Below are 15306 nucleotides of genomic sequence, written 5' to 3' on the forward strand. Positions count from 1 at the left end.
CAGCACCAGTATTTTTCTACAATTCTCTTTTATCCAGCAATATATCTGAATTTAATCTTCTTCCCCTGTCATTTTACACTCGCAACAAGCAGGGGAAATAAAGTGATGTCAACTCATCGTTAACTAGTTAACTGGTAACATGACAGGGTTTCAATATGGCAGTTGGCTGGTGTTCATGCGTGCGTGCTCGCCCCCCCCCCCCCCCCCCAACCCCCCCGCACACCACACGCACACACGCACACACGCACACACGCACACACACACACACACACGCGCACACGCGCACACGCGCACACGCGCACACGCGCACACGCGCACACGCGCACACGCGCACACACACACACACACACACACACACACACACACACACACACACACACACACACTCACAGCCTTGCACAGAATTTAGCATTATTTTGTAATAATTTCATGATCACAGTTTATTAGTATTCATTCAGCAATGTTGAGTCATTAGCCATTAGTCTGATGTATCAGCAAGTATGCCAGTTTTTCGACATGTGGGTTAAATGTATTTCCTACTTTCAGCTTGTCTCGTACACTCTTCTTCTGTTCACCATCATCTGTTTCAACTCGTGACCACACCAATAATTCACCTTTGGGTTTCTGTCACCAATTTAATGTGCATTTCCTCCCACCCTCTATCCTTCCCTCCAAATTCAGCCCCAACCTTGACCCTCCATTCTTTCTTTTTTACATTGAACACCACATTGCTAGAAAGAGTCTTCTGAAATAAGAAATATAAGTAAATCATCCATGACACAAATACAGGCTGTGATTAGTGTGCACATTCATAAAGATCTGTTGCAGTTCTTGTAGTGTCTTAATATCTCATATATGGTGTTACTTGATCTGTGAGACTCGTGAAGTATAGGTCATTACACTTCCTATTGTAGTGAGTAAATCTCACATGACATATTAACATATTAAGTATTACGGAAATCATACTTTATACAGAGCAGATATAAACCCATTTATTGTATGTAGTGCTACACTTTCAGTATCAATATAATTGACACAAACATCATCAAATCATTAATAATTTTCTTTGAAGGCATGTGCTGCGCAAAGAGAACTATATGAAGATACGCTCCAAGCTAGAAATACGAGGAGGACGACACATAATGATAACAGACATAGTGTTCTGTATCATGAAGGAAAAGGAAACGACTTTCCATTTCATGAAACAAGAACTGAAGTATTTCATCCTGGTCATAGAAACAGAAGATTATTAAATGAGGTAAGGATGAAAATTTTGTAACTGTTTGTGTGTCTTCCATCTCCATTGTGTCTTGAATCTTTTGTTGTATTCCAATAGATGACCAGTTTTTGACTGATGTATTAATTTACAAACAAATTTTAGACTGTAGTAAGAAGGGTATAAATGACATGCTATAATGCTCTAACCTCTTGCTTAGGAAATCTAGTTAATATTACCATGTTCCTAAGGTTTTGTGAGACAACCTACAACAGACCACGACCGATATAGCAAATATGTTCTTGCCTAACTGTGCATGATGGGTTGGTGCATAAGTTCGTAGCGTTTTTCCATAGGTTTTAAACACATAACAGAGACTTTAGTCATCAGTGATGTATTCTCTGTCACTATTAACAACAGTATGCCAATGCTGGGGTAATTTTTAGATCCCGCGACCGTAGAAATCACATGATTTTGTGGTGAAGATCTTGTCGAGCTGTGTCAAGGTGCATTTTTGTGGTGTCACCGCCAGACACCACACTTGCTAGGTGGTAGTTTTAAATCGGCCGCGGTCCATTAGTACATGTCGGACCCGCGTGTCGCCACTGTGTGATCGCAGACCGAGCGCCACCACAAGGCAGGTCTCGAGAGACTGACTAGCACTCGCCCCAGTTGTACGGACGACTTCGCTAGCGACTACACTGACGAAGCCTCGCTCCTTTGTCGAGCAGATAGTTAGAATAGCCTTCAGCTAAGTCAATGGCTACGACCTAGCAAGGCGCCATTAGTAACATTGCATGTATCTAAAGAGTCTCACTTGTATCGCCACAATCTCCAGATGTACCAAAAGGATGGATTAAAGTTAAGTATTACAGAAGCTACGTACTTTTCTTTATAGCATTCATTACATTACGTATCCTGTTTCAGATCTCACGCCCTCCTGCTTTAACTTAGCGCGTGCCTTTCGGCTTCCTCTCATTGTGTCTAGGCTGTCTTGTCTAGACACAACAATTTTCATCCAGAAAGGAAGTTCCTTGAAGAATGTTAGATAGAGAGCAGAAGAGGTGAAAATTGGAGGGCACACAATCGGGTGAATGAGGTGAATGCAGAATGAGTTCCCAACCCAACTCGTGTTTTTTGTCAGACAAAGAATCAAGTGGGTGTTATTGTGGAGTGGTATCACTTCATGCATTCTTTCTGGCTGTTGTTCGTGGACCGTGTCATCAGTGATGGTTACACCTTGAGGAAGCAATTTGTAGTGCGCAACACTGTCACTGTTCCACATTATGTTTTGTGGATACATGCAGGTCTTTGTTTGGGCTCAACCATTCTTTTCTTTTCCTTATGTTGACATAAAGACACCATTTCTTGTCACCAGTAACGATATATGATAGGAATGGTCGGTGTTGTTCACTAACCATTTGATGATGAGCAAGCAGAGATGAACTAAGGCCACCTGGTGATTTATTTGATCTTGGCTTAGAGAATGAATTACCCATGCACATGATTTTTGAACGTTCCCCATTGCGTGCAAATGTGACATGATGGTGGCATGATCAGAATTCATTATGTTTGTCAGTTCTTAAGTACACTGATGAGGATCACAGTGGATTAATGAGTTTAAATGATGTTCATCAAACCCCAAAGGTCTTCCTGAAAGTGAAGTGTCACAAAAGTCTGTCCAGTGCATTTTCCTCATACATGGCGCAAATTTTTCTGACTGCCTCTGCTGCTGTCACCCCTCTCTTGTATTCAGATAGAAAAATATGTCAGAGATGTTCAGATTTCTCCATTTGGCACTCCATTTTCTAGCATCCACAGCTCCACTCACTACCTCCAGATGATGTAAACTCAAATAACAACAATAGACAACAAATAAAAAATTACAGTTGATAAATAAATCCATAGCAACCAGAATACCAAAAAGTAAAACAAAAATGCTATGAACTTGTTTACCAACCTAATATCTACCACAAAAATTAATAATAAATTATGGTAATGTAATAATGCAATAAAAGATTGTCTGTTTACTCAATTTATTTGTCTCCCAACAGTATAACATGACTAACTTGGCTAACTGTATCTTTCTTTCATGTGTAGTGTGGCAAGTATAGCATTCAGGTGGAGCGCGGTTTGGGCTGGAGGTTGAGCAGGCCCAGTCTTTTCACCAATACTTTATTTGCCTTACAAAGACTGATGTAACAAGATAGAAAATGCTATTATAAATGAAATATGAAGAACATTAGAAAAACCATAGATTGCTACTCACCATAAAGATAACACGCAGAGTTGCAGAGCCAAAGCTTTGTTCAAACCCTCCCCCCCCCCCCCCCCCTCCGTGTGCGCGTGCGCACACACACACACACACACACACACACACACACACACACACACACAAGCAAGCACACCTCACGCACACATGAACACTTTCTCCAGCCAGAAACATGATAGATGTAGTACTCCAAATATGTGGCCTTTGGCCTTCAATAATGACAACAACAGTAACTTATTACAACAGAAAATATTCACTTATTTATAATACAAAACCAAGTAAAATAGCTACTAGCTGCTTCTAGCCAGGCTACTAATAGCTACCCCAATCCCCAAGAAACTGTCTACTGATATGTGACTCAAATACCCACACTTACGTCTAAGTGATCAGTACACCAGTCACATATGCAAGGAATTCATTCAGGTGAGGTGTAATCAAATAGTAATGGGAATTTTTTAATTTTGCAGCCTTTATAATCTGGTTTTTGAGTGCTCGTCAAATATTAACTTTTGAAAAGGCCGTGCAAAGAATTTACACTAAATTTTGCTTGAAAAGTGAAATAAAATGCAGCACATCTACTGTGAGTAAGACAAGAGCTTGAGTAGTATAAATGTTTCAGAGAGGATCAACAAGACGTTGAAAACAATGGTCGCTTTGTATGCTCTAGCACATCAATTACTGATGACAATGTGGAAGAAGTAATGAAGAAGAATGGTTCTGGAAAATTGCCTAATCACCACCAGAGAGATTATTTATGATGACGGCATATCTTTTGGTTCATGAAAAAGCAATTTTTTCATGTTTTGCACATGAAATGTGTAGCAGCAGAGATCGTTCCAAAATTATTGAATTTCGATCAAAAACAATATTGCATAGACATCACTCAGGAATTGCTGAATGAAGATAACAGCGATCCAGAACTTCTAAAGGAGATCATAACAGGTGGTGAAACATGGGTATATGGCCCAATCATCCCAATGGAAAATGCCTGAAGAACCAAGACAGAAAAAAATTTGGCAAGTTCGATCACATGTAAAGGTTTTTCTCACTGTTTTTTCGATTAAAATGGGATAGTGCATCTTGAGTTTTTGTCTTATGGTCATATGGTCAATAGGGAATACTGCCTGGAAGTTACATGCCATTTGTGTGAAGCAATTAAAAGAAAATGACCAGAATTGTGGCAAAACTGCTCATGGAAGTTGCATCACGATAATGCTCCGGCTCACACCTCAGTGCTTGCTCGAAACCTTTATATTGCCTCAGCCATTGTATTCGCTGGTCTTGGCCGGCTGTGACTTCTTTTTATTCCCAAGGCTGAAGGGAACCGGACATTGTTTTGCCACCACTGACGAGATAAAAACAGAATCGCTGAGGGAGGTGAACTTCGTAATGAAAAGTGAGTTCCAGAAGTGCTTCCAAGATTGGAAGAAGTGCTGGCACAAGTGTGTTATATCTGAGGGACATTACTTTGAAGGGGACAAAGCTGGTGTTAATAAATAAATAAATAAATAAAGATTTTGTAAAGAAAAACAAAAATTCCCATTACTTTTTGATGATATCTCGTACAAGGGACTATAACAAGTCACAATATACATAAATGAATTGCAGTTTCAAAGACAAGATCACTACTGAATCAACATTAAAACCACAGAGTACAGAACAAATGCACAGTTGTGACAAGATTTTCAATTGCATTTAAATTTTGCACTATCACATGCACTGCACATACTGATATTAACCGGATTGCTTTGTGGTACAGTATTTACTTTAACATACCTCATGTGCAATACGCAATATTCACTTAGTGTGCACCACATGCAATAGCCATAACAAGCTGTAACTCAGTGCTGACAACTTCGGATGAAATGAGCTAAGTTGGCACCAGTTAATGCGCCTTTGCATATAACACTGACTCAACGTGAACACAAGAGCACCAGGCTCCAACATTAGCTCAAAACCACTCTGATTGTTCTCCTGCAACCTGCTGAAGCCATTCCTTGCCCTTCTGCAGTGCTGTGTGTGTGCGACCAGAGAAAACAAGTCTCCCTACAACATATTGTTTTCCACATGGTAGCACCGCCTATGCTGATGGTGCCCATTCAGAGTCAATGTCCAGGCCAACTCGGTGATGTCTTGGACTTGGCTTTCTACAGAATTGCTTTTCTTGGTGTCTCTCCAGATATTCTCCATTTCTGACCATCCATCTCCAAGCAAAGGCCAAATCTCCAACCTTGGCAGCAACTATAGCCCTCCATGCCCCATGCTGATTGTCAGCGGTGTGCTGCCAGCCCTGACCACAGATTCGGTGCTTGCTTTCAAGAGATATGTTCCTTATACTTGAGTCCAGCTGATTGCCTGATCTCACCTGGGCCTCTTCCCAGCATAGCTGTGCCAGTGCTCCCATAGGTTCCATGTCTTGCAGTGACTGCACTCTGGCGGCATGAGTACCACATAGTCAAGGACAAGGCCATTGGTGCCAGGGTACATAAATACACATTCTGGTGTTTCCCTTTTTTGCATGCAGTCACTTCTCAAACGTCCCTTCACCTCACATGAGAAACACCGATAGGATGTAGTACCTCTGTCTCGCTACCCTTGGCCATCTACCTCATTCATAGGAGGGTCAGTTTCTCTACCCTGATCTACGTACCAAAATCCTCCACTCTGTTGTGCTAATTCTTCTAAGTTGCTAAGTGTACACGGTGGTAGTGCAAAACATAATCCAAGCCCTATCTTATGTAATATGAGCAACCATCTCAGTTTCCCTGGCATGGATGCAAAATACACGCATAACCCTGTTAATGTATTCGCCAAACTGTTCATTTACTGTTTGGTGATGCCAGTAAAGTGACTCACTTAACTTCCGCAAGGCACTGTTGGTGAACGCTGCACCCTTCCACCTCCCCCCGCTGCCACTCCTACCCCCACCCCCTTTTCATTGATATCCTTCACAGTGAATTTTAATCCCACCCTTGAACCTATCTTTCATTTCTGTCATTGTTTCTTCTATGTATAGATTGAACAGTAGGGACAAAAGACTGAATGCCTGTCTTATAACCTTTTTAATCTGAACATTTCATTTCTGATCTTCCCTCTTGGTTCTTTTACATAATGTGTATTACCTGTCATTGCCAACAGCTTACTTATATTTTTCTCACAATCTTCTATCATTTTATGTTCTTGAATGCTTTTTCTAGGTTGACAAATCCTACGAACGTGCCTCAGTTTTTCTTCAATATTGCTTCCATTATCTTAAATATTTTCAACATTTCGTGGCCTTGTCAGCAACTGTATAAATATTAATTTTAACTTCAAAAACCAACAGCCTCAGTTGCAAAGTTTACCTTACTTTACCTAGGCTACAGTAGGCATAACCCAACCTCCTTCAGAATAAAAGTATCTACCTTTTGTCCATAGTGGACATCGTCAAGCTAAAACTACAAATCCATGAATTATCATCAGACTGTAAAAATTTATCTGAAACTGCCTCGGCCCCACTACGCAACCGTGACGCGGAAGCCACGAGTGCTGTACTACAACTGACCGTAACGTCGTGAGGCCCGCCTAGGCAGATACGCTACCTTGCGCCTGCGCGTACACTTTGTGATGGGTACTTGTTGGGACAAGACGTGAACCTAAATCCTGTCCTTTAATTTACTAGCACAGTGAAATAAAAGAAAGGTACAGCTGAGGAAAAGGGTGTATGTGTTACCCTTTGCAGAACGTACTTAGATCGACTGTCTTAACATTTATGAAGTATTCGTTGGTCATGATATGAGGAAGACATCATGTGCTTACAACATATGGCCTGTCTAGGAAAATTTTCTGCTTAAGCACGAAGTTTAATCACCTAAAAAGGACGTAGGAGTGGAAAGGATAATATAAAGCCAACATCGTCATTATTATTACTAGGTCTAATTTTTTCTTGAGACATAGATGTTAAGCATTTGCTTAGCTATGGTTACAATACATGAACATCCTATTGACTTTGCACACAAATGGTCATGAATGAAATTATGAACAAGACTACATCTAATCTGTAACATCCGGCAATACGGGCCATGTAAAATAGATGGTGATTATTCAAGATTAATATATTTGACCTGAAATGGTCTATTGAGTCAAAATAAACTAATGCACGTGCCTGATTGAGCTTCATGACGAAGTTATGGTTATGAGTTGCAGAAAACACTAAAGTAGGCGATAATGTGGCAGCAATGGGGTACTCAATTTGTCTTTATGGAGGTGACCCACACACATATTGTGAAAACTGTGTGTGGAACACTGCCGTCATAATTCAGGCCTGGTGACCACTGCCATTGAACTTAGGGAATGACAGCAGAATTATATTTAAAGCTAAAGTGTGACTTGGCGAACATTGCTGTGGTCAACACACTTAAAACTATTGACCGACAAAGGTCAATTATGCTCATATTGAAAGTGTGACTTGGCGAACATCGCTCCAGTCAACACATTTAAAATAATTGACAGACAAATGTCAATATGTACTTTTAGAACTAGTCTAAACTATGGGAGGATGACGGGAAAATGGTTCAATTATGATGTGATTTTGCGAACAACGCTCCAAAGGGCACCTTTAAATGTCATTGAGTAAGATCAATTCAAAGTGATCCAGCTAGTCTGAACCAAAACTTCGTGTCCAGTAGATTGAGGCAAGGTGAAGTTACCCTCCTGCGATACTTATATGGATATGACTGCCTTTAATTATGTTAATGAATAGTTGTGTATGACTGGGTGATGGCATCGCTTCTATCATATACACATAATATTGACCAGTCGGTCATATTGAAGGATTATGTGGTAGCACCTATACTCTGTAATGGGGTAGTGACTTGGTGATCGTCATTCCGGCTACTCCACGTACATGCTATTGACCAACGAAGTTATTATCCACTAATTAAATCAAGTTTTGAAACCATTCTTAACTCTACAACGTGCATGCTGAATATCAGTTGGCCATCTGTGTACATGTTCAATACGCCAAATATTAACCATTTACACTGCTACCCTATATAATAATGAAATAATAATTATGTAACTGAATATTCCTATATAACAATAGACACTTTCATAGATGAGTTCAGAAATTTTTTGCAGTGACAAACTAATATACCTAGCTATTGAACCTATGGGAGTAGAGACATATGTTGGCGAGGGTAAAGCATACCCTGCATTAACATTACAGTGGATGAAACAACGGTTGTAAACCTTCAAAGAAGCTTCTATTTTGCGGCTGCAGTTGGTCATTGAGAAGGTTTTTTTTTTTTTTAATTAAGATTAATATTTATACTGTTGCTGACAGGGCCGGGAAATGTTGAAAATATTTAAGTTCTTACCTGCCGAAGTTTCTGGTGAGGCCAACAAGTATTTAGATATAAGGTTAAAAATTGCGAATACTAGTATGGCAATTTTATTTATTATTGTTGTTGTTGTTGTGGTCTTCAGTCCTGAGACTGGTTTGATGCAGCTCTCCATGCTACTCTATCCTGTGCAAGCTTCATCATCTCCCAGTACCTACTGCAGCCTACATCCTTCTGAATCTGCTTAGTGTATTCATCTCTTGGTCTCCCTCTATGAGTTTTACCCTCCACGCTGCCCTCCAGTACTAAATTGGTGATCCTTTGATGCCTCAGAACATGTCCTACCAACTGATCCCTTCTTCTAGTCAAGTTGTGCCACAAATTTCTCTTCTCCCCAATTCTATTCAATACCTCCTCATTAGTTATGTGATCTACCCATCTAATCTTCAGCATTCTTCTGTAGCACCACATTTCGAAAGCTTCTATTCTCTTCTTGTCCAAACTAACTATCGTCCATGTTTCACTTCCATACATGGCTGCACTCCATACAAATACTTTCAGAAACGACTTCCTGACACTTAAATCTATTCTCAATGTTAACAAATTTCTCTTCTTCAGAAACGCTTTCCTTGCCATTGCCAGCCTACATTTTATATCCTCTCTACTTCGACCATCATCAGTTATTTTGCTCCCCAAATAGCAAAACTCCTTTACTACTTTGTGTCTCATTTCCTAATCTAATACCCTCAGCATCACCCGACTTAATTCGACTACATTCCATTATCCTCGTTTTGCTTTTGTTGATGTTCATCTTATATCCTCCTTTCAAGACACTGTCCATTCTGTTCAACTGCTCTTCCAAGTCCTTTGCTGTCTCTGACAGAATTACGATGTCATCGGCGAACCTCAAAGTTTTTATTTCTTCTCCATGGATTTTAATACCTACTCTGAACTTTTCTTTTGTTTCCTTTACTGCTTGCTCAATATACAGATTGAATAGCATCGGGGAGAGGCTACAACCCTGTCTCGCTCCCTTCCCAACCACTGCTTCCCTTTCATGTCCTTCGACTCTCATAACTGCCATCTGCTTTCTGTACAAATTGTAAATAGCCTTTTGCTCGCTGTATTTTAACCCTGCCACCTTCAGAATTTGAAAGAGAGTATTCCAGTCAACATTGTCAAAAGCTTTCTCTAAGTCTACAAATGCTAGAAACGTAGGTTTGCCTTTCTGTAATCTTTCTTCTAAGATAAGTCGTTAGGGTCAGTATTGCCTCATGTGTTCCAACATTTCTATGGAATCCAAACTGATCTTCCCCGAGGTCGGCTTCTACCAGTTTTTCCATTCGTCTGTAAAGAATTCGCGTTTGTATTTTGCAGCTGTGACTTATTAAACTGATAGTTCGGTAATTTTCACATCTGTCAACACCTGCTTTCTTTGGGATTGGACTTATTATATTCTTCTTGAAGTCTGAGGGAATTTCGCCTGCCTCATACATCTTGCTCACCAGATGGTAGAGTTTTGTCAGGACTGGCTCTCCCAAGGCTGTCAGTAGTTCTAATGGAATGTTGTCTACTCCCGGGCCTTGTTTCAACTCAGGTCTTTCAATGCTCTGTCAAACTTTTCATGCAGTATCGTATCTCCCATTTCATCTTCATCTACATTCTCTTCCATTTCTATAATATTGTCCTCAAGTACATTACCCTTGTATAGACCCTCTATATTGTCTTTCCACCTTTCTGCTTTCCCTTCTTTGCTTAGAACTGGGTTTCCATCTGAGCTCTTGATATTCATGCAAGTGGTTCTCTTTTCTCCAAAAGTCTCTTTAATTTTACTGTAGGCATTATCTATATTACCCCTTGTGAGATAAGCCTCTACATCCTTACATTTGTCCTCTAGCCATCTCTGCTTAGCCATTTTGCACTTCCTGTCGATCTCATTTTTGAGACGTTTGTATTCCTTTTTGCCTGCTTCACTTACTGCATTTTTGTACTTTCTCCTTTCATAAATTAAATTCAGTATCTCTTCTGTTACCCAAGGATTTCTACTAGCCCTCGTCTTTTTACCTACTTGATCCTCTGCTGCCTTCACTATTTCATTCCTCAAAGCTACCCATTCTTCTTCTACTGTATTTCTTTCCCCCATTCCTGTCAATTGTTCCCTTATGCTCTCCCTGAAACTCTGTACAACCTCTGGTTCTTTCAGTTTATCCAGGTCCCATCTCCTTAAATTCCCACCTTTTGCAGTTTCTTCAGTTTTAATCTACAGTTCATAACCAATAGATTGTGGTCAGAGTCCACATCTGCCCCTGAAAATGTTTTACAATTTAAAATCTGGTTCTTAAATCTCTGTCTTACCACTATATAATCTATCTGATACCTTCTAGTATCTCCAGGGTTCTTCCATGTATACAACCTTCTTTCATGATTCTTGAACCAAGTGTTAGCTACGATTAAGTTATGCTCTGTGCAAAATTCTACCAGGCGGCTTCCTCTTTCATTTCTTAACCCCAATCGATATTCACCTACTACGTTTCCTTCTCTTCTTTTTCCTACTCTCGAATTCCAGTCACCCATGACTATTAAATTTTCGTCTCCCTTCACTACCTGAATTATTTCTTTTATCTCATCATACATTTCATCAATTTCTTCATCTTCTGCAGAGCTAGTTGGCATATAAACTTGTAGGCGTAAACTTCGTGTCTATCTTGGCTACAATAATGCGTTCACTATGCTGTTTGTAGTAGCTTACTCGCTCTCCTATTTATTAACAAGTGTAAACAAAACAGTGTCACCCCAAAATTCGTAAACGGATATTTAGGAAAATTGTTCTATAAGTCAAAAGTATTTAAAAAGAAGTTCATTGGTCAGATTCTCAATAACAGAATTGCAGAATTGAGTACAAAGAAAGATAGGTTAAATGCAGAAACCTATATGCTATTTCTTGAAATATAGAAATATTTTACGGTACACTACAACTATCTATTAGATGAATTTTGGGCACAAGCCAATGAATACATAGCTAAACAGAAAGAAGAAATCGCAGCAGGACATGCGAAAAAATTGTCAAATTTGTCGAAGGGGGATATTAGAGGTAGTCAACGAGGAGGGGGCAGTAATACAGGATTGACACCCAAGTTCTATGAACATATTATTAATAAAACTGACATTGTGTTTTCATCAGCTGAAACCCAGTTACTTTCCAAAGGGCTAAAATTCAATGTTGTACCTGCAATTTCAAAACCATACGTGGTAGACCATTTTATAGCAGATCTTAAATTAGGTTTAGAACATGCGAAAGCACCGAAGAATGCTCTAACATGACTAGCCTATGAATCCTGTAGATTCTTGGAAAGTGAACTGTCAGTTGCTCAATCAAAACCTTACATATATAGAACAGTTGAAAGCATTAACCATAAACTGCAGAATAATAGCGCTTTAATTACAAAAGCCGATAAGAAGAACTCGTTAGTCATAGCGTCCAAAGCAGAATACATAGAGAAAACAGAGGCATTTTTTGATCAAAATGGTATAACTCCCATGGCTTCAGATCATACTCAAGCTTTACAGAAGGAGATAAGAACAGATTTACAGAATACCAATAAATTGATAGGAACGTTTCAAAAGAAATGGCTCCTGATTATGAACCTGAAGCTGCCCATAGTGAGGAGGCAGTTTAAGGTTAATAAAAACTTCCACCTGATCCGTCCAATTGTGGACAGTACGAATAGTGTGTACCATAAACTGGCCCGGTGTTTACATTATAAAATCAAAGACAATTTCGTCTTTAGAAAAATTATTCGATCAAAGATTCTGCTGAGTTGGTTAATAAGTTAAATAATGTAATATGCCATGCCACACCAAAGGTGGCTTCCTTAGACATCACCAGTCTCTACACCAATATACCTGTAGATCAGTCTTTAAATATTTTACAGCGCAACTTACGTTGTCATAAGAAGTTACCAGATGTTGAAATTGACGAGCTCATGAATTTCCTGCACATTGTTCTGAAACATAACTATTTTTCTTTCAATGATAATTTATATTGCCAGCCATACGGGTTCGCAATGGGTAGCCCGCTAGCAGGCATTCTTTTCGATGTTTTTATGAACGAAATGGAATCTCAATTTTTTGCAAGTAATGTAGAATAAGCTGAGAAAATACAGTTCCATGCAAGATACGTAGATGATATTCTCTTAGTAATTGACGGGTCCCAGGAAGACATAGGTCAGATATTTTTAGCATTTAACGATCTCCACGAGAAAGTTAATTAATTTTACTCTTGAGAAGGAGTCGCCCAATAGGACATTGAACTACTTAGATCCGACAGTATCTATAGTACATAATCACATAGAATATGACATCTTTAGGAAATGTATGTTTTCGGATAATATTATACTGCATAAAATTGGATTTTTTCATTCTATTTTGCATGGAGTGATGTCGGTTCCTTTATCTGCCGAAGCCTTGGAACAAAAACTGGTAACTCTTGAAACAATAGGCCGAAATAACAGATATGAGCCCGAAATTGTGAGACGGCTCTATAACAAGAAAGTAAACAATAACAGAATGATGACAGCTTCTACGTTAGGTACCATGCCAGATGTTACTCCATCTGTCATAGTACCTATTTCTTTTATAGGCAAAGTTTCGTATAAAATAGGGCGTCTTTTGAAAAATCAGGGATTTAAGACAGTTTTTTTCCACTAATAATAGTATTCAGAAGAATCTGATTCATAGTTTAAAAAAGCCTAAAGATAAATTGTCATTATCCAGAGTATACAAGATCACGTGTGGCGACTGTCCAAAATGTTATATTGGCCAAACAGTAACAGCCTTATTAACATGGTACAAGGAGCATATTCCAACTACAACTGGAGACTTCACACGTGGTTCGACATTTGCTGAAAATTTAGTGCAATTGGCTCATGCGCCCCCCCCCCCCCCCCTACCCCCCACAATACTCGGCTTTTGCATTTTGAAGTAAAAGGTGCAAGGTTAGACATTTTAGAGAAAATGCAAATTTTTAAACATTTACTACATGACAAAAACAACCTTGTCAACGATCAACTGCAGCTGCGAAATAGAAGCTTCTTTGAAGGTTTACAAACATTGTTCCATCCATCGTAATGTTAATGCGGGTTATGCTTTATCCTCGCCAACATACGTCTGTACTCCCATAGGTTCAATAGCTAGGTGTATTAGTTTGATACCATAAAAATTTTTTGGACGCATCTATGAAGGTGTCTATTGTTATATAGGAATATTCAGTTACCTAATTAATATTTCATTATTATATAGGGTAACAGCGTAAATAGTTAATATTTGGCGTATTGAACACATTGAACATGCACGCAGATGGTCAACCGATATTCGGTATGCACGTTCTAGAGTTAAGAACAGTTTCAGCACTTGATTTAATTAGTGGATAATAACTTCGTTGGTCAATAGCATGTATGTGGAGTAACTGGATTGACGATCACCAAGTCACTACCCTATTGTAAAATATACGTGCTACCACATAATTCTTCAATATGACCGACTGTGGTCAATATTATGTGTATGTGATAGCAGTGATGCCATCACCTAGTCATACACAACTTTTTATTAACATAACACGTACCCATCACACAGTTTATGCGCAGGTGCAAGGAGTGTGTCCGACTAGGCGGGCCTCATGATGCTACAGTCAGTTCTAGTACAGCACTCGTGGCGGCCGCATCACGGTTGCGTAGTGGGGCTGAGGCAGTTTCAGATAAGTTTCTACAGGCTGGCGATAATTCATCGATTTGTAGTTTTTAGATTGACGATGTCCACTGTGAACAACCGGTAGTTACTTTTATTCTGAAGAAGGTTGGGTTACTCCAACTGAAATCTAGGTAAAGCTAGGTAAACTTTGCAACTGAGGCTGTTGGTTTTTAAAATTAAAATTAATAGCTTCCATTATCAGCTGCACCATCAGGACTGCCTCTCCAATGCCCTTACCTTTCTTAAAGCGAAACTGATCATCATCTAACAGGTCCTCCGTTTTTTATCCCATTCTTCTGTATATTATGTTTGTCAGCAACTTGGAGGCATAAGCTATCAATTGTGTGATAGTTCTCACACCTATCTGCTCTTCCTACCATTGGAATTGTGTGCACGATATTTTTGCTAAAGTCTGATGGTATGTCACCTGTCCCATAGAGCCTGTGCACCAACTTTGAATAGTCATGGTTACCACATCCCTCAGTGATTTTAGAAATCCTAGTGGAATGTTATCTATCCATTCTGCTATTTTTGATCTCAAGTCTTTCCATAGCTCTTTTAAATTCTGACCCTTATAGTGGATCCCATGTCTCTTTCATATCAACTCCAATATCTTATATCATGTCATCAGAGAATTCCTCCTCCTCAAATAGGTCTTTGATAGACTCTTCCTACCTAACTACTCTCTCATCTCCATTTAACAGTGGGATTCACATTGCACTCTTAATGTTGCCGCTCATACTTTTAATTTC

At 39.4% G+C, this 15306-nt stretch overlaps 1 protein-coding gene across 1 annotated transcript in view; it reads left to right on the plus strand.

The window, feature by feature from the left end:
- LOC124613261 overlaps positions 1–15306 on the plus strand; it is a 151751-nt gene that overhangs the window by 46798 nt on the left and 89647 nt on the right. The window contains exon 3 of the mRNA XM_047141953.1: positions 1073–1258. Coding sequence (XP_046997909.1) covers positions 1073–1258 — 186 coding nt within the window. The remainder of the gene's footprint in view (positions 1–1072; positions 1259–15306) is intronic.

This window comes from Schistocerca americana, chromosome 4, assembly GCF_021461395.2.
Source record: "Schistocerca americana isolate TAMUIC-IGC-003095 chromosome 4, iqSchAmer2.1, whole genome shotgun sequence".
Lineage (NCBI taxonomy): Eukaryota > Metazoa > Arthropoda > Insecta > Orthoptera > Acrididae > Schistocerca > Schistocerca americana.